Source organism: Cygnus atratus, chromosome 3, assembly GCF_013377495.2.
Source record: "Cygnus atratus isolate AKBS03 ecotype Queensland, Australia chromosome 3, CAtr_DNAZoo_HiC_assembly, whole genome shotgun sequence".
Lineage (NCBI taxonomy): Eukaryota > Metazoa > Chordata > Aves > Anseriformes > Anatidae > Cygnus > Cygnus atratus.
In genome coordinates, this window is record NC_066364.1 from 87,570,739 (window position 1) to 87,589,792 (window position 19,054).

General features: G+C 54.6%; 1 protein-coding gene across 4 annotated transcripts in view; it reads left to right on the forward strand.

The window, feature by feature from the left end:
• TJAP1 (tight junction associated protein 1) overlaps positions 1–18,458 on the forward strand; it is a 39,078-nt gene extending 20,620 nt beyond the window's left edge. Inside the window, exons 2-11 of one of the 4 annotated variants that reach the window (XM_035555832.2) lie at positions 1,498–1,592; positions 3,143–3,196; positions 4,515–4,586; positions 5,073–5,231; positions 8,277–8,305; positions 9,390–9,551; positions 10,213–10,279; positions 12,001–12,108; positions 12,780–12,863; positions 14,532–18,458. In XM_035555832.2, the coding sequence (XP_035411725.1) occupies positions 5,106–5,231; positions 8,277–8,305; positions 9,390–9,551; positions 10,213–10,279; positions 12,001–12,108; positions 12,780–12,863; positions 14,532–15,851 (1,896 nt within the window). In that variant the 5' untranslated portion in view covers positions 1,498–1,592; positions 3,143–3,196; positions 4,515–4,586; positions 5,073–5,105 and the 3' untranslated portion in view covers positions 15,852–18,458. Of the gene's footprint in view, positions 1–1,497; positions 1,593–3,142; positions 3,197–4,514; positions 4,587–5,072; positions 5,232–8,276; positions 8,306–9,389; positions 9,552–10,212; positions 10,280–12,000; positions 12,109–12,779; positions 12,864–14,531 lie in introns of those variants that run through there. The other 3 variants (XM_050709403.1, XM_050709402.1, XM_035555839.1) reach the window with 3 other exon arrangements.
• Positions 18,459–19,054: the final 596 nt, after the last annotated feature.

Below are 19,054 nucleotides of genomic sequence, written 5' to 3' on the forward strand. Positions count from 1 at the left end.
TTGATGTTTTTTCCCTTTAGTCCAGAGGGTTTGTGTGTGTTAGACCTCTTCCTTGTTACTGGAGAAAACGTGGTGTGAGTGAGGTAGTGTTGTGTTTTTGCATGAATGCCAAGTGGCTCTTACTTCTGTGGACCCTGAATGGAATAACCCACACCATTCTGTGCTGTACCACGTCTGCTCCTGGTGTGTGGTAAAAGTTTTTGCCTTTCCCAAGCCTCACAGAAAACACAGCCACTTACAGACGGAGACGGTGGGTTTTACACGGAGGGCTGCTGCCTGATAGCAGCAACTAGTCAAGCGTGCACGCGCAGCTGCGCTCAGTCACTGTCGCTGCACCCTGTCACGGTGAAGAGGAAAGAGGTGGCGTGTGTTTTGCCTTTGTGAGGGGGTGGAGGAATCAGCAGCTTTTTGCATTAACGGAGCAAATTGTTAGGTTTCTACTGCAGTCTTCAGAGCCTTTATGTGCTCGCGTCTTGCCTGGAAGACATGGCTGTTGCTGAGGCTGATCGGGGTGCGAGCCCAAGCCTGGTAGCCTTCAGTCAAGCTGTATCTGTCAGTGAGCTTAGAAATGACTGTGGATAGTAGCTAGAAGATGGAAGAATGGGAGCTAGTGCAAATGATAGCATTTACAGTTTTCTTCCTAGCAGCCTGAGGGACATTGCTGATGAGAGATGGACAGGGCAGATAAAAAGGAGCAGGAGGTTAAGTTTCCTCTTGTGTTACAATGCTAATTAGAATGGCAAAGACTGGGCTGAAGAGCTGCCTGCTGCTGTAGCTCCAGGACAAAGCCGAGCTTCTCCTGGGTAGTCAAAACATGGACCTGACAGCGAGCTTCCTCAGAGAGAAGCTTGTGAATAGTGTGGTGAGTGCAGAGCAGAAATAGTGCTGTCTTAAACCTCTAGGTATTGCCTATATCCTTTTCAGCGTTGAAGCACAAGGTCTGTCTATTCTGCAGAGAGTATCTGCTGCTCTCTGAACAGAGGCACGGTGAATTGAGCCACCTTGGGTTTCTCTCTTTGTGGTAGCAAAGGATGCCCAGTCACTGCAGGCAGGGAGGGCTTAACCGTGCTGTTCGGTACAGGGAAGTTGGCAAAACAAACTTGGTTGGGGTGGCAGGCTGGTTGGGGCACGCATGGATGAATGACAGAGGCTGGATTCCTGGTGTTGATCAGGAACACAGGCTGGGAAGCAGTGACCCCTGGAGCCATCTAGAAGAACCATCTGCCTTTCAGAGGCCAGTTACCGTTCTGCAGAGGCATCCAGCTCAGTGGAGGGCTGCTTAAAAAAGAAACAAAACACCATTTTCTGGGACACAGTGAAGACAAGGAGCTTACTTCAGTAGATGGTCCTGTCATCAGATAGTAGCCTGACGGTGCAGCAGTTTGCTGCTGGCTCCCGTCCTGGCACCTGGCCGTGGGTTGGCCTGCGCGTGCCTGGCTGTTTCCATGTGTTGTGTTGATAGGTGACTGACACTGAGTTTCCTTTCTCATGTTTCAGGAGCTGTTGGCCAGATGCTGCTGGATGCTGACAGGAGAAAGCTGATTCGGAGACGAGCAGCCAGAAATGTTTGGACACGTCGTCATTTTGGATCTGTAAGTCCTTGTTTGAGGGGAAGTTGCCTGGAGGCGCTCCGAGTATTTGAGTGTCTCTGGAAATTCTCAGATCGTGAGGGTAGGCTTCCAGTCCTGGTAGCTTTTTGAGGTAGGTGGGGAGGAGGTGGCAGGTAGTAGTTGCTGGGTATTGGGTAGGAAGCAGGACAGTCCTGCTTGAGCCTGAGGAACTGTATGCTGAGAGACAGCGAGGCCTTTGGCGTGTTTGTTGTGAGCACCACGGCGATGGAAACATGCAGGGACCCATGGGGGCAGCTGTACCTGGAAGCCCCTGCTTGTGTGCCAACCTGTCTGGCCGCTGGCTTTGGCTCGATGCTGAACCAGCTCCTGCTGGGAGCTGGCAGAAAAGCAGATTCAGACTTCACTGACCTGGTCCTTCCTGGATTTACACATTCCCTCTCTCCCTCCCTATGCTTTGCAGCTTTGCCCTGCAGAGCAGTTAGACTGTTGTGAAGCTGTTTTTAACTTTGCTAGTCAAGACCCGACTGTAGCATTGTAGTAAGGAAGGGGGCCAGACAGCTTGTTGGGCCAGGGCCAGCGCTAGGGCACCTTTCAGTTTGTTTTGGCAGCGCTTGAGTTTGCGTGGTCCTGGTTGCCTGCCTGTTCCATTCACCTTCCATCTGGCTCTCCCCGTGTGCATACAACTGCTCCACACCCTGCGCTCCTGTCCCGCCTCCCAGGGCTTGGTGCCATGGACAGGGGAAAAAGCAGCGCAGCAGCAGAAGTGCATCAGGAAAGGGAAGACTCCGCTGCGATGTCTTAAGTCAGTGGCAGAGCGATAGCCACAGAGCTAAGCTCCTCCAGGCATCTCTCAGGTGAACCCATTTCTCTTCCTGTGGCGATGCGTACCCTGGGCTGTTAGCACAGAAGATCATTTCTGAACTTGTGTTATAGCCTGGGTTGGATGGACAGTATTTTACAGAAGCCTGTTAGCAGCAAGGTAGAGCGTGGCATGCTGTTTGCTGGCAGCCAGAGAGTAGCTTATCTTCCTCCCTCTTGTAGAGGTGTGGGCTATCACAGCGGTAGGCACAAGGACGTAATGTTTTGGCTCCAAGGAGAGACTGATAATTGCCAGCTCATTTGTAGGTGCACCGACTTAACAATTACCTCACTCATCCTTTAGCATTACCAAGCTTCTGTACCTAAGGCTTCGCAGTTAGCATGCCTCCGCAGTAGCGGAGGAAATTAGCAGTAAGGGTCCAGTTTCACAGGAGGTGCCTTTAGTCCTTCCTGGAACCAAAGTTCTCTATGAGCTGTTGCTTCATGGATTTTGAGTTTGCATGGTTCTGATTGCCTTGGATGTGTCCTTGCCAAGTGACTTTCCAGCTCTTGCAGGGCTACGTGGCTCAGCTGTCCTAAGCTAATTTCCTTTCCTTTCAGAAGATCTGTTGTGAGTTGGGGCAGGCACTGGGAGTGAGACGAATATCCTGTCATCCTTGGTTATAAACATTCCCCATTCCTTAAATATTTATGGGGTGAGATTTCAAACTGTTTCTTTTATGGATTCTAAGCTATTTGTTTCCCTTCTTCAGGGCATCTGAGTGAGTGTCTGTGCTTCATGAAGCTTTGAATTTGAGTCGAGGCTGGTAAGTGCTCAGGTCTTAGGGGCTGGAGAAATGATAGTGGTTTCATCTTGGGATATCTGCCTGAGTATCTCCTGTCCTTAGCCTGCCAGGAGTTAACAGAAGAGAATCACCTGGTTGATGGTGGGGTGTTGACAAACCTACTTCTGGTCAGGATTTCAGCATTTCTTCTTGAAGAGGAGAAATGTCTTCACAGCAAGGCAGACCCAGCTGTGTTGTTTGGAGGTGCGGTGGAATGTGTATTGTTTTGCTGGATGTGATTTTTCTAAAGTATTAGAGATCACTTCACCTAACTGGTTCCTTTTAGGAGAAGGGATCTTGAAGGAACGACTGCAGCAAAGTTATATTTTCAAGATTTTGACAGTGGATTTTACAGGCTAGTTCTAAGAAGTTGCTCATGTATGTGGAAAACACGTGAGAGACTTCAGTGAGCCTGTGTTTTTTTAGCACAGTGGAGAACAGCTTACAAATTGTTCTGTGAAGTGTAAAGCCTGCTGTGGCTTGGAGCCACTCTGTGCTTGGTGCAGGCATTTCAGTCCTCCCAGGGGGCTCGGTCTAAGTGCTGAGAGGATGCAGCTAGGCAAGAGTGGATGAGAACTGCAGAGAACTCTTCTTGGGGCCCCATTTAGACACCTAACAACACGTAAAACTTCACTGGCTAGAATAGAAAGCAAGTCTGCCAGGTCACTGGCCTGGCAGTGTCCATTGGCCTGTTGTAAGTGGGATTTAAATGGCCCTGCTGTCAGAGGAGTGGAGAGGGTGATCTGAGCTGAGGCAAGTCCTGCACTTTGGAGTTCTGTAGATCAGGCTCTGAGCATCGCAGAGATGCTAGGCTTGGTCGATGATAGAATCCAGCAAGGGGAAGGGGTATGAGAAGTGAGTGCTTACCCCCAAATATAGGGGTACTGTGGGTGATGCGTGTATTTTTATCAGGGGAAGTCTGGTGTCGGGCCCTCTAGGGACTTCTTGGTATCTCCAAGATGTCCTGTGTGTGCTGGAATGGCTGAAATCCTGGCTGCTTGGTGGGAAGCCTTCCTGTCCTCCACTGCAGTCGTGAAGTGGTGGAAAGGAAAATTATCCCATGTATACAGGATAGCTGCTTTCCTTCTACCCCATGTTTTGCTCTTGTGCTGCTCCTGCAGCAGGCGGATTCTTCCTGCCCAGCACAGTTTGGGTAAAGGGACAAAAACTGAGCTGGTCTTTCTTGCAGTGGTACTGCTGCATGTTGCAACATCTGACCTTAGGTACCAACATCAATGGCATTGCTCCCTAATTCGATGCCACCTGTGACTTGGGGGTGGTCTTTTGTCTTTTCTGACAGAGTGAGCAGTTGGAAAGGTATGGGACCTCCTTCTGACAAGCCTCCCGTGGTTTCCCCCACTTGTGTCCCAGTGTAAGCAAAAAAACTTCTCAGTTTGGGCTCTTTAATGGCTGGAGTCTCCTCCCACATAGTCCCTGCTGACAGTGGCAGCACATAATCAATAACTCCTGCTGTCACTGCTGCCTGTAAGGCTCGTTGTTTCCATATTGGAAAAGGCCTTTCCTAAAGAGCCTGATCGATACGCTGCTGTGAGGCCTGTTCTCGTTTGCTATATATAATCCAGATACACACAAACTACGTGATGAGTGTGTGTAGAAGGGGGGAGAGGATGTGCCAGCCCTCCGCTCTCACTGGCTGGGACACAGCTACCTCTGACTTTGCTCCCTCTCCTGCTGCCGCCGCTCAGGGCTTGCGGTCACATCCCTTCCTTGCTCTATCCGTACTCTGCATGGGGACCTGCTCTGGGACTCCAGGGGAGCCAACTTCCTGCTGGGTTGCTTCCAGGGTTGGATGGAGTGCGTATGACTCTCTCTTCTGTGCACTTTCTGCTGTTGGTAGGTAGCCCGCTGGCAGAGCCACGCAGGTGGGAGGATGTCGAGCACGGCTCCGTCGAAGAAGCCTTACCGCAAGGCACCTCCGCAGCATCGCGAGATCCGTCACGAGGTCCCCATCATTCGTGACGACCAGGATGGAGTGATCTTGGCCGAGCAGAGTCAGGTAACGGCTTGCCGGGTGGCAAAGGGCAAAGGTGGCAAAGCACCGATGCGCCAGCAAACAGGGTTTAGTTGCACCGAGGCAGGCCAACTCGAGCAGGCGGAGGGGTTTGAGGTTTGCGACCTGAACTTCTCCTCATCGTGGTCCCTGGAGTCCAGCAGTGAGAAGGAAGTGGCAGGGTGCAGAGCAGAGTTGAACGTCAAGAGCCAGACGGTCTTGCCAGCGCTGCCGCGTGGTGGGAGGATGGGACAGCGAAGTGGGAAGCGGTGCCCGAACCGCACTCGTGGGCACTTCAGCAAATTTGTGAGCCGTAGCATGGAGACGGTCGTGGTGTCTGGAGATGAAAAACACCATCCCGCTTGCTCTTTCAAGAGCAGAAGCCTGGAACGCTCGCTTATGTTTAAAGAGCCTCCTGAAGTCTTGACACCGAGGAAGTTTCGGGTCTCCTCTACGCACCTGCCTCTGAAAGGGATCTTAAAGCAGACCGGCCTGCGGACAGGCACGTGCCCGGAGACCCTACGCAAGTCCCGCTCAGTCGAGACACTTTCCCGTGGCCGTGGCTCCCGCAAGTACAGCGACCCTCAGCTGTGCCTCGGCTGCAGGGAGAAACGCTCGCTGGAGCGCAGCAGCGGTAGTGCTGCCGACTCTGTCAAGCGCAAGGAGAAGCTGAGAGAAGAAAAAATGCTGTTCTCCAAATTCCTGGATGAGATTACCCAGCGGGTGCTGAGTCCCATCCGCTTGCGCTCGCTGGGAGAAATCAGGGGAGCAGAGCAAAACCAGAACTCTGCCCGTTTTCCCAGGGGGGTTGACCCGGAAAGCCAAGGGGAAGGTCATCTGGAAGAGGTCAAAACCAAAAGTGCAAAAGAAAGATCCTCGTGCCCAAGCAGAAGAAAAACAGAAAAGAAATGTGAGGGGCTGGGAATGGCTTCGTGTCAGAGAAATCGTGCAGAGGAGGCCGAGAAAGTTTCCAGATTAAGAAAGAAGCCCATTCTTGGGAAAAAGAACAGTAAGGAGAAACTTCTTTCCTTGGAGAGAAGGGTGGTAGATCTGTGTCAGTATGAGCTGCAGAAGCTGGCAGACCTGGGGCTGGCGGGGACATCCTCTGGGCAGCAGCACTCACTGTCTTCATGGAAAAGCAGTGCAGAGGGCAGAAGGGATGAAAGCAGTCCCTGTTCACGGCTATTACAGCCACACCATCTGTCTGCTAAATTCGGGCAGAAGCATAAAGTGGAGCCGAACCACCCAGAGAAAGAATCCTTTTCCTCTCCAACACACTGGAGTCGGGAGGAAGGGCCGGCTCCACCTAGATCCTCCCCTTCCTTCAGCCTGGCACTAAACAAGGTAGGTGCCAGGTCTGCTGGCTCTCGCAAACGGGGGTCTCACAAAGGCCAAAGCCCCTGCCTGGATCTCACCTTATCTGTAATGCCAGTGTTGGGGGAGAGACCTCAAGCTGTGGGTGCCTCATCACCAGAAGCTGCTGTCCCGTGGTGCTGCTCCTGTCGGTGCTGCAGGCTGGGTTTATCTTTTGGGAGGAACCAGCTTCCCTGTGGCAGGAGGAAGGCAGGAGCTGGTGCTCTTCTCCCCACTGCAGGCTTTCCCGTTGTGTGCAGGCTGGAGGCCCCCGGGCTTCAGGGCAGAAGGTGGGCAGCTCTGTTGTCAGGAGGTGTTGGGAGGCTCCCGGTGCTTTGTGTGCCCCGTGCCTGGCTGTCCTGGGGTACTGGGTCGCTGTATCTGGTGGCTGGTTCGGGTCTTTGTAAGCCACCTCCTCTTTTCTCCAGCCTGCTTCGGGGCCATTGCCTCGTTTTACTAGAAATCGCCTTATCCCCTTTGCCTGGTCACTGCTCTGTGCTATGTGCAGGGGTTGGGGGGGCAGTTGCTAGCTAATTCTGCATGAATTACTGATTGCCGTGTGGGGTAACGATGTGGGGAAAGGGTGGACTGACGTTTGTCCTTTAAGGACAGGAAGGTATATGCAGGCACTGAGGACTATCCTTGTAAAAGATGTGCACTGATGAAGGAAGCAGCCCCGTGGTGTCTTAGGGCCAGGACTGAGATGAGTTTGCCTTCTGTAACGTTGCTAGAAGCTCAGCAACCTCATCCACAACTGCCTGTGGCGTGGCCTCTAAGCCCGGTGCTGGCTGTGACGCTTAATGGGCAATTTAAAGTGTGGCAGCGCTCAGGGCTTGTGCAGTGCTGCTGGTCTGCCAAGCACCAAAACTAGTCCGTGGGCAGCTTGGGCTTTGAGAATGGTCACAGCCTTGAGCTTTCCCAAAAAATATGGTTGTTGCTAGTGCTAATTAAGTCTCTCCCAGCTGTGCTGGCAAGCAACAACCGTCTTTTGGGTTAGCACAGGGAGTGTGAAGGGCGTGAGAGGAGCTGAGCCACGTGCTCTTGTTGCAGCACTGTCTCTCCTTGTTCTGCAGGTCCCTGCTCCAACCATCTCTGGGGATCTTGCCCAGAACATTTCTTTCACAGGCCTTTCTGACCTTTAGTGTTTCTTGTGCTATCCCAGAATAATTACAGTGGCGCTGTTCAGGTCTGCAGAAAGAAACCCTTTTCACAGCATAATCTAGCTGGCGTAGCTGGTAGACAGACGCATCTTTTCATCTCCCAAATGACACACTCTGATTCTTCTGTGGGGCCTCAAGGGTGTTGTGATTGCTGTGGTCACAAGTTAATTGTTGCTGCGTGCTGGCCTGTGAGATTCCTGCTACCCACTAGCCGTGGATGTGCAGGAAAGTGAAACACCAGCAAAGGTGACCGTGTTGCAAGAGATGCTGATGCTCACCGTGGGAGAGTAAAGTTACCTAACTTGTGTGGTGGTTTCTAGTTCAGCTGTTCTACCCCGAACGAGAACACGCAGTCTGCCTGAGTGTCAGCCAGATGAGTGGTGTGTACAGATCCCAGCTTCTAAGCTTGTCTACCCTGATCCCTCAGAAGAAGAGTCCCTGCTAGGGTCTAGCAACAAGACATTGTCCTTTAGGGGACAGTATGAGACCAACTCCTCCTCTGAAAGAATCTCACAGCTGGTTTTTTTCCCCTGTGCAGGAGCCCTTGACGGATGCAGAAAGGATGAAGTAAGTGTCCTGCTCCCCCCTTACGCTTGTTGTGCCGCGTCTGCGTGGGTGCTGATTCCTCACATCTTGGTTGTGCCACCTGCACAGCAAAGCTGACTGCCCCTGCGGGCTCCCCTCAGATCTTCAGCCCTCTTGGGGCCATGTGGGCAGAGCTTTGGTCTGTGCTTTGCCAACCTCTGGAGGTGTGGGGACACAGATCTCCAGTGCAGGTGCAGGCAGAGGAGTTGGTGGGTGTGGTGGAAAGTAGGAGATAAAGCCTTTAATACAGGTGGAGGGAAGAATGCCTTTTTTAAGCCTTCATGTTGTTGCCACTGTTGTAGTGTGAGCCACCAAAACCAGCATGCAAAGGCCTGCTGCTGGGTGAGGGTGAGAACTGGGCCCTTTGGGGGTGTGGGGCACAGACAGCTGCTAGCACTGTGCTTCCAACTCTAGCGAGGAGCGAGTTTGCACTGCCAGAGAGGAGCTGTGCTTCTGGCTTTCTCGGAGCACAAAGGAATGAAAAACAACAGGAAATCCTTCTGATCACCAAGCATGTCCTGGCTGGGGGGGGGAACAGAGCAGTTCGTGTTGGGATGGGATTGACAGCCGTGATTACATCTCTACGTGCACCCCACCACCTCTGCTACTGGGCTCAAGGCTGTATAGAGTGCTCTTTCCACCATGTATTAAAGGCGTGAGGGCTTTTGAGCAGCTTCAGGGGAGGAGAATACACTTTTACTCTTTTGCCTTCAGCTCTTCTAACCTGGTCTGGGATAAATTATTGAGTGGGTCTCATTCACCGGAGAGCTGAGCAGCCCATCTGGCGAGTGGACTTTATCCAAGCACTGTAACCCGAGAGGGAGCTGGGAGCTGATCTCACAGCTAGTATGGGCTTCTCTGCCCCTGCTCCCAGAGGGTTTGAGCCTCCCTCTCCTAACCGTGGTGCATCATTCACTGCATGGGCTGGGGTCTCCTGACAGTTCAGTTCCTGACTCCCTGGAGCCCAGGTGTGGGATCTTGAGCCCTAGAGCAGGGCAGTGGGATGGGAGTGCTGGTGTGGAGCGCTCCTTGTGGACTCAGTGGTACCTTGTTCCTGTGTGCCCAGGTTGCTGCAGCATGAGAACGAAGAACTGCGCCGGCGGCTGACATACGTGACTAACAAAATGGAGGCGATGGAGAGGGAGCTGGAGTCGGGTCAAGACTACCTGGAGATGGAGCTGGGCCAGAACCGTGAGGAGCTGGAGAAATTCAAAGACAAATTCCGTAGGTATGGAAAAGAAAAAAGAGGGACAGAGTTAGAGAGATCACCCCCACCAAGGACTCCCTCATCTGGTTTGAGCGGGCTGTGCCCTGTTGCATTTATCGGAGGCGTGCTACGTCCTCGGAAAGGTGCTCCCCCAGACTGCGGGGAGGGTAAAAGCTTCACAAGTATTGCTTCCTCCAGGGTGCAGCGTAGGCACACTGCTAGCTTGAGGGGTTGTCAGCAACAGGGAGTTCTTCATTTAGTGGATGTAAGGGCAGAATCCAGCTTGGGTGGCTAACTGACATGGAAAAGGAGCCACTGACAGCTGCAAGTAAATGCATTGACACTTTACCTGGGAAGTGGTGCCTCAGTTAGAAATCAAAGACAGTCCCCGATCACGTGGTTATTCGTAGCATAGCTCAGAGGAGTCATCCAAAGTCTTTCACACCCTCCCCAGCAAAAGCATGATAGGTCACCCAACCCACCTCAGCTTGCCTCTAGTAACTTGGGGTCTGAAGGCCATTACGTGGCAGAGGTGAGGCACAGATAATACGCCTGGTTGTCTTAGTACTGTGAATACCAGTCTTTCTGGAGTTGCGGAGTAAGTTGTTTGCTGGGCAGTTATGAAGAAGACTTGCGTGAATGCCTGAGATCCATTCCCATGTGTACAACCTTGATTCTGTAGGTTGCAGAACAGCTACACTGCCTCCCAGAGAACCAACCAAGACCTGGAGGAGAAGCTGCATGCCCTAGTAAGTGCCTTATTCGGTCCCTACAGAGAGGAGGTGGAAGTAGACCTATGTGTTAGGAGCAGAAGGGGGAAGGGGCCCTGGCTTTAGCCAGCAGACGTGGAGGTGGGCGAGGGTTGGGATTCTGGCCATGACCATCTATTCCCCCTTCTGGCTGGTGTCATGAGCTGGTTCCTTGATTTACTGAGCCCCTACTTGGTCGTGCACGTGAGCTTGGTTGCCCGCAACATAACTGCATGGTGTTCCGTCATGTTGCTTCAGTCCCTCTCAAAATGCCGGGGATGTGCCAGCCAGTCCTGGGGTGGTCATCCTGGGGGGACGGGGACAGTCAGAGCAGAGCCAGTGTGCGTGTGTGTGTCTGTTATGTGCATTCATAACACTCATGGCTGTTTCTTTTCTCTCCCTCCCCCTCTCTCTCTTTCTCTTTCTCCTCCCCACGCTGCTGCTGGCACACGCTGGGCGCGCTCACCTCTCAGGCCTCTCTCAGCCAAAGCTGGATTTTTGCAGTTGCGTCTTTTCGTTTGTGTGTTTTTTCTTTTTCCTCTTTTACGTGTCTCAGCCTGTCGGTTTCATTGTCAGTCCCACCTACACCAGCCCAGCTGGAGGGGCCCCCAGCCCTCGTCCAGCCAAGGGCTCACCTGGTATCCAGCAGCTGCCCGCAGATGCAGCAGGCCCTAGCTTGCAGCGCTCCATCCTAAGAGCGTTTGACACCGAGCCAGCTGGAGCGCGGTGCGCTGGGAAGCGGTGCCCATGAGCTGTGGCACCGCACAAGATGCGGATGGCTGTGAGCCTCCTTTGCTCCCTTTCTTTCCCCTTCTGGGCCGTGAGCAGGCAAGTTGAACAGCTGCGATGCTGATTGCCTCCGTGTGGCCCAGGGTGGTTCTGTGTTCTTACTCTATCACTTGAATTTCTTGGGTCAGTCTTCATTGTGCTGGTGCCTAAAGAGACTGAATATCTGGGAAGGATTCTCCTAACCTCCCCCCTTGTGTCACTGTGCTGTACTTGTGACACAGCCGGGCCCTGGGGGTCACAGCCTTAGAGCAGCTCAGGGCAGTGTTGGGGGAGCTTCTTGAGAAGGGAATGGCTTGGGTATTCGGAGCTGTTGCCCCTCTCTGCTGTTACGTCTGGGTCTCCGTCTGCCCTGCACCTAAACTGTCAGGGAGTCTAAAGAGACAAGACCACCTACGTTAGGGTGGGAATTACGTGAGCTCCAGGTCCTTTTTCTTACTAGAGCAAGGCTTGAGCTCTTTCAAGGCACTGCCCTTTCCCTGCCAAACAAATCTTCTGTCCATTCAGCACAGGCTGCTGACCTTTATGGGCAGTGTTCTTGCTCTGTTGCCCCAGAGCGGAGGGCTGGGTATCACAAGCTTAGAGGTCCTTGCTGCTGGTGGCAGGATGGGATGAACTATTCAAACCCACTGTCTTTCCATCAGACACCCTATAAACCAGGGCAGAGAGGAAGCATGGTTGTGCTGCGAGAAGAGATACTGCATTAAGGAGGTTTAAACGCAGCTGTTGCCTCTGTAACTAGCAGAGTGGCTGGCTCCACTTGCCTTTGGAGTCCCTCCCTGGGTGAAGAGCCAGGCTGTCCCCCTTGTCTGTCCGTCTAGAAATTTTTGTATCCCAGCTGAACATGTCATTGCGCTATGCTTGGGGCGAGGTGGGTGGTGAAGCCGGTTTCTTCTGTGCTGGGGAGAGTTACACCGTATGTTCTTGCATCCCAGATTAAAAAGGCAGAGATGGACCGCAAGACGCTGGACTGGGAGATTGTAGAGCTCACTAATAAATTGCTTGATGCAAAAACTACCATCAATAAGCTGGAAGAACTCAACGTAAGTGTGAATCTACAAATGGTCGTGCAAACGTGTTGAGGTGTGGGCTTTTCCTCTGGTTCAAAGTCATTGGTGTGAAGGAGCAGGTGAATGACTTCAGTGTTTATGAAGGCGTGGGAGTTGCATGCAGCAGTAGGGACAGGCAAACAGAAAAAAGGCCTGAGGGATTGGGCAAGGAAGGGCTGATCTTCAAGTTTGGTGTTTGCTCTTTTGGTGTTTGAGCTTAAGGTTTGACCTGAGCCCACTGTACCAACTGAGAGGTCATTTATTCTATAAACGGGAGGGAACTGATGCCTTTTCCACGCTATTAATGTAGAAGCTCCTAGATCCAGTGCCTATTTCCATTAACTGCTCTCAGTCCCCTCCAGTCTGTCTGCAAGATGCCTGACATTAGGCAGTGTCTGCAGGCATGGCCGGGAGCTCTGGGATGGGTTAGCAAATCTGATGGGACTTTTGGAGATTGTTTAATTCCAAAGGGAGAGAGGACTTGAAAGGGACGTGTTGGCTGAGCCATAAGAAATACACGGTGGTGTGCAGAGGAGGGGAAGGCAGGTGCCCTCATGAGTGGTTCATCACATGCTATCTTCTGTTTGAGCAGCACCTGGCCAGGCGGTGCCTTTTCAGGGAGCAGATGAGTCTGACACGGCTGCACACTCTGCCCTTTCTTGCAGGAACGCTACCGACAGGACTGTAACCTCGCGGTACAGCTGCTCAAGTGTAACAAGTCCCACTTCAGGAACCACAAGTTTGCTGATGTGAGTAGCAGTCCCGCTGAGGCGGGGAAGAAGAGCTCATGGTTTCCACCTGCGCCTTGCCTTTTTCAGCTTTCTCTGCAGGGCTGTTGGCCTCTCACCTTCAGCCTCAGGCAGAGGTGTGGGGGGGCTCCTGTTCCCACTCCCACTGGGAAGGCAGCACAGAGCCTCTGCCAGCTCCTCTTTCACACCAGCTCCATTTCACAGCTCAGCCAGGAGCTGTTATAAAAAGCACAATAACCTTGAATTTGATAGCCTGCTGGGTGCCTGATGGAAGCTGGCAGGAGGACAGACCTCTCTCTTACCCTGCTCCGTCCTCTTTCCTTTCTCACCTGTCCACGTGCAAGGGCCATGCTGGCTGATAAGGAGTCAAGCAGAGCGGTAGGCTGACCCTGCTTCACTTCTCGCTCTGAGGAGCAGTTTGGGGGGCAACCTTCAGAGTGTCTTCTAGGCCTCCTGAATGGGAGAAGTTGGTACCAGGACATGCTCCCCCTTGTGGGGTCTGCTCAGCTCATCCTGCCTTCAGGGTAGGCAAAGGTGGAGTCTAGGCCTTTCACGTTAGTGGCATCACTTCTTGGGTTGGAAATATGATTTGGGCCCTTACCCCAGCTCTCTCTTTGCCTTTGCCCCTAGTCTCCAGCCCTTGATAAGTTCCTCTCAGCAAAGCCATGTGCTCATCTTTAGTAACTTAGCAGGTGACCAATGTGTCCCCCTCCCCCATTGTGTCTCAAATTAGCACTCTTGAGGTCAGTGTGTATCAGTTACTGCTGGGGTAACCTTGACCCCTCTCCCAGCTGTCTCCCCTCCCCAGGGCTTTGCATTCTGCCCCCTCAGAGTGCCGTGTCCCACGCTGGAGGGGGTCGGTGCCGAGCAGCTGTGCGGGCAGTCTGCCCCACAGCCAGCTGTTCTCACGCACCATGCCCTGTGCATCCAGCTTTGGACGGAGTTTCCTTCTGGCTGTGACACAGGACAGACCTTGTTGTGCCACGGAGCGGCTCGTGGAGCTCTGGTGTCCACACTCTGCAGGGGTGTGCTTGGCAGGGCGACGGGGAGAACAGTAGCACCCATTTGAAGATCAAGGAGCAGTGCTAAACCCTGTTGACACCTCAGTCCTGAGGCTGTGGTAGTAAGCCTGGCGTTTGCATCTCCGAAATGGAGAAAGTGAGGAAGTGGGATCGGCGGGGCGAGGGAAGGCATCGATCCTGGTCAACGGGCAGGCTGCCAAGGCAGCAAGGCTGTAATTACCGCGTGTGGGGAGCACTGCGGATCCAGCACTGGGGGCTGTTCAGTCACTCTGGCGCAACCGCCAGCTGATTTTCCACAGATCAATAGACCTCTCCCTAGCACGGGCTGGCTGGGCCTTGTCTCTGCGCTCAGAGGCGTGGGGGACGGAGTCCTGTGTGCCATCTTTTCATGGTCTTTTTCCAAGCTGGGTCTGTGAGCCATGGCCTAGAAGCATGACCAGTGTGACAGCTAGAGAGCCTTGTTAGTCCCTCATATGGGGCAGGTTCTCTTTGGAAAGAGAGATCTACCTCAAGACAAGTTGGGTGAATGTTAGGATTGAGATAAGGAGTAAAAGTACACATGAAAATTGGTTGGAAAAGGCAGGTTAATTGGAGCTTAGTGGTTTCTATGGCAGTACCCTTCTGATGTCCTTTTCCTTCTCCCCAGCTTCCCTATGAGCTGCAGGACATGGTCAATAAGCATTTGCACAGCACTCAGGAGTCTTCAGGCCCTGGTCAAGAGGCAACCCATACCTTGGCCCCGTCTGATGTTGTGCCCACCTCAGTCATTGCCAGAGTTCTGGAGAAGCCAGAATCTCTGGTGCTGAATTCAGCCAAGTCCAGCAGTGGCAGCTGTCCCATGGCTGAGGATGTGTTTGTGCACGTGGACATGAGTGGAGCCCCTCCTGATGCCTGCAACAGTGCGGGACAGCTGGGGAAGGAGGGAGGGGATGCGGGCAAGCAGCAGAACGGTGGCTGCAAGCCGCAGAGCAGTGTGGAAAGCGTGCCCGAGGACGTGCCAGCCTTTGAGAAGCTAAGTCCGTACCCTACGCCATCACCCCCCCATCCCATGTACCCTGGGCGCAAAGTGATCGAGTTCTCTGAGGACAAAGTAAGGATCCCGAAGAACAGCCCCCTGCCCAACTGTACGTATGCTACGCGCCAGGCCATCTCGCTCAGCCTGGTACAGAGCGAGGACGAGAGCTGTGACAGGCACCGGACGCTCCCCAGCAGCCCCGCTTCGGAAGGGCGCCGCTCGGCCTCCAGCTGTTCCTGCCAGCAGTCCCCCAAAGCAGCCAGGGCTCACGGCTCTTCCCAGAGCAGCCCGTTCAGCAGCCCTCCCCAAATCCCGAGCGCCTTCGCCAGCTCTGCCAGCTCTGAGGAGGACCTGCTGGCCAACTGGCAGCGTATGTTCGTGGACAAGGCGCCCCCCACCTCGGAGCGGGTGCTGATGAACCGCACGGCCTTCAGCCGCGACACGGCCCCTGAGCTGCAGAAGAGGTTCAGCCGCTCCATGCAGGAGCTGGGGAGGGCAGCCTCGGCTTACTCGGACGGCGAGGAGTCTGCGCAGAGCTGCAGCTGGACCGTGAGCCGGGACTCGAGCGTGGACACGGACAGCACCGAGTCCAGAGCCCGCAGGAGCCATTTCTCCTCCGACTACGGCACGGATTTCTCCCAGGATGAAGCCCAGAAGCTGTTGCAGGGAAGTGGTGGAGGCCCTGCTGAGCCTGGAAGCCCCCCACCGGAGAAGCACAAGGACTACGTGGACCTTGGCTTGCCCGAGAGCTCAGCTGACGAGAGAGAAATGTTGCTCCAGGGAAGCAAGGAGAGCAGCCAAGGAGGAGCTCAGGAGGAGAGTGGAGAAGGCAGCAGGGTCAAGCCTCCCTTCAGCCGACCGCACCGCAGCCCCAAGAGGATGGGGGTCCACCACTTACATCGCAAGGACAGTCTGACGCAAGCCCAGGAGCAAGGCAACCTTCTCAGCTGAGGCAGGAGAAGCAGCAGCCACGTGCTGCGGAGCTGTGGGATGCTTCCATCTCCCCACCTTCTGAGGGAGAAACCTCTCAGTACCCTCTTCCCCCGGGGGAACTCTGGGCTATGCTCTGAAATTTTATATTTATTCTCTTCTTTTGCTACCTGCAAGAGCTGGGGTCCTCCTTTCCCGGCACCTCAGGCCCCCAGTACTAGCACACATTGTGCAGAAGCACACCCACTGCCCCGGCGCACTCGCGGCTCTCTCCACAGCCTCACACTGGTGCCTGTACCGGACTCTGTTCTTGGTACCCCTCGTCCTGGTGCCTCTGCCTCTCTGCGCTCTCACCTTCCCTTTCCCCTTCCCACTCAGGTACCTGAGGCCCCGGCTGCTCTCCCGCTGGTGCCCGCAGCTGCTCTGCTCTCTTTCAACGTGTGCCAACGGGGCAGAGTGCCTGCGTGGTGGTGTCTGATTCCCTGGGAGCCCCCGGGGGCCGGGAGCGGGGCACCAGGACTCTCCCAGCGGATGGCTCTGGCCCCCTGGGGGGTGCTGGTGTCTGATTTTCCTGCTGGCTTTTGTTTTCCCCCCAGCCCTTTGGGTGGTTCTCCAGAATCTGCCTCTGCACGTCCCCATCACGGGCTCAGCGCACGGGTCCCCGTGCTGCGGCACCCCCAGCGTCGGTGCTACCCGCTGGGGGGCCAGCCCGCCCCCTCCCCGGGCAGAGGAGGTTTGGTTTTGGGGCTTTGTTTGCGCGTCTCCTCCCTCACACCTCTTCCCCCGCTCTCCTTGCCGTTGTTTTGTTTGAATGGTGCTGACTCTCTGCTCTTGGGTGGGCTTCTTTCTTCTTCCCCAGCCTTTGGTTTTGGGGTGTATTGTTTTTCCTTTCCCCACCCTGCATAAACAGCCGCAGCGGTTGGCAGCCAGTCTGCTGCCTGCGTGGAGGGCGTGTTGAGGAGGCTCAGCTCCGAGCCGCGCTTCCCTCTGATCGGCCTGCAGAAATCCCTCCAGACTTGGGAACAAGATCTTGCCCCCGGGGGAGCAAGGCGTGAAGGATGCTACTGGGATTTTCGGGGCAGGGCTTCGTGCAGGGCCCGTGGGGATGCGAGGGCAGCGCTCTGGGGAGCCGCTCCCTGCGGATGCGCTACCTCACGGCTCAGCAGCAGCCCTTTGCCAGGGTCTCTTCGTGCCCCCTTCTCTGGAGGGGGCTCCAGGCTGGCTCTGGTGCCTCTCCGGGGCTTCCCCTTCTGGGTAGGGCCTCTGTGCGTGTGTTTTTCCTAGCGTAGCGTGATCTCGTGACTTTTCTTCGCTGTCTTGTGTGCTCAGTGTCTTATTGGGGAGGGGGGAGGGAAGGGGAGAGGTCTGTAGGTGTAGGTATTTTTTTTGAGGGCTTACAAAGCCCGGTGTCCCGTTTTAATTTCGTCCTGTGCCCTTGTCTGTCTCACGTTTCTCACCTGGCCCAGGGGTGTGAGGCAGAGGGCTAGCCTGGTTTCTGGGCTGTGCTCCCCTCACACCTGCTGGCTGTCCCTGCTGTTTTTTTTTCTTTTTTAGTTGGATTTGCGTTGTCTTCCTGCCCTGCTCCGTTAGTGCTCCTTGCTGTGCTGGAGGAGAGCATCCCCCTGCCAGGGAGGGAGCCAACAGCCAGAGGTGCAGCCAAAAGCTGCCCCGGGGCCCTGCTCCCCTCCCAAAATCCATGTCTCTTCAGAGGGCTGCTTGCAGCTGGGGCCTCAGCTCCAGCCTGGAGGCTCCAGGGCCTGTGAAAGGGAGCTGCAGGCCTCTGGTGGCTCTGCAGGTGGCTCGGTGTCCCCAGCGCCGTCACCGTGTGTCCCACCTCAGGCAGCTGTGGAGCTGGGGCTCAGTATTTCACTACAGTATTTCACTCGATTCCTGTGCAAACAGGCTGGTGCTGAGAGCAGAAGCCTCCCCTTAGCTTGCAGGGCATTATCTCCCGTCCTGAAAGCAGGGATGGGGTCCTTGCATTTGCTCTCCTCTGCCACTGTGCTGCTGCGCTGCTTCTGCAGCATTGCTGAGGGCTTCCACCTGCAGCAGCTGCCGGGCATCACCTGGGGACGGGCGCCCACTGAGAGCTCCTCTGCCTCCGAGACCCCTTGTGGGACAGCCGTGGGCCAGCACAGCCCCTCGAGCTGGCTGCTGAGGGTTAGCCCACGCTCCCATTGCAGTCGGGGCTCAGTCCCATCTCTCCTGGCATTGCTGGGCAGGGGACAAAACCCGCTCTTGTTGCAGCTGACGGTGCTGGGCAGAGCTGGGCTCCCCTCTGCTTTTGGTTGCCGTAGCCTGAAAGCAAACCAGCAGAGGAACAGAGGGGTGGGAACCGAGTGCCCAAAGGCTTCCCATGTTTGCTTTACAGCATTAGGCAGGCAGGGAGAGGGAGCGGGCGGCCTCAAGAGGAGCAGAGCCCTCGCCTGGCTGGCGTGCTGCCTGCCCGCTGCACTCCTGCCTGCACACCTCCGGCAGCGTTGGCTCTGGGGGCTCTGGGGCCTCGAGCTGACCCCACTTCCCGTGTCCCAACTCCAGACTGTTAATCTGTAACTAACGTGGTTTTTTTTCTGAAATTTTCAAACTGATGTATATTTTAAGACCAGAAATAAACTATTTTAAAAGTAAGTGGTGATGGCTGTAGTGTTTTCTCACCTGGGTGAGGACCAGGACCAGACCCCTCTTGAGCATGTGTGGAGGAGCAGAGCCTCTCTCTCGCGGCACGACGTGCCAAGCTTGCTGGAGCGTGCGTGCCACCTGTAAGCTTGCCAGGCAGCTGTGAATTTGCTGGTCATTCACTCTGTGCCTGCCTTGGCAGCAGTCTTCCAAGGTGTTTGTGCAAATTAAGTTGTTTGTGTTGGAGGAGAGGCAGAGTCCCAGACAAGGAGTAACATGGGGGATGACTGGTGTTTTACAGCTGTAATCCTATCAGAGCAGACGCTCTGGAAACTGAATATGGACGGCTCAAAGATCAGACTGAGCCTGCAGGAGTGACTCGTGTCACTTTCGACTCAGAGGCTGATGGTGGTTTAAAAAAACAAGCGGATTGTTTTTTAATGTTTCCCAGAGTTGCCTGGTTAAATAACACAGGCAATTTTCACATTATTTAAAGGCTGTGAAGGCGAGGCTTGCTCTCAAACCCTCTTTGGGATGAGCCCTGTGATGCCGTAAGCAGGCTCAGAGTTACCCAGAAAGCAGCTGAGCCCTCTCCCAGCTGGGCTGAG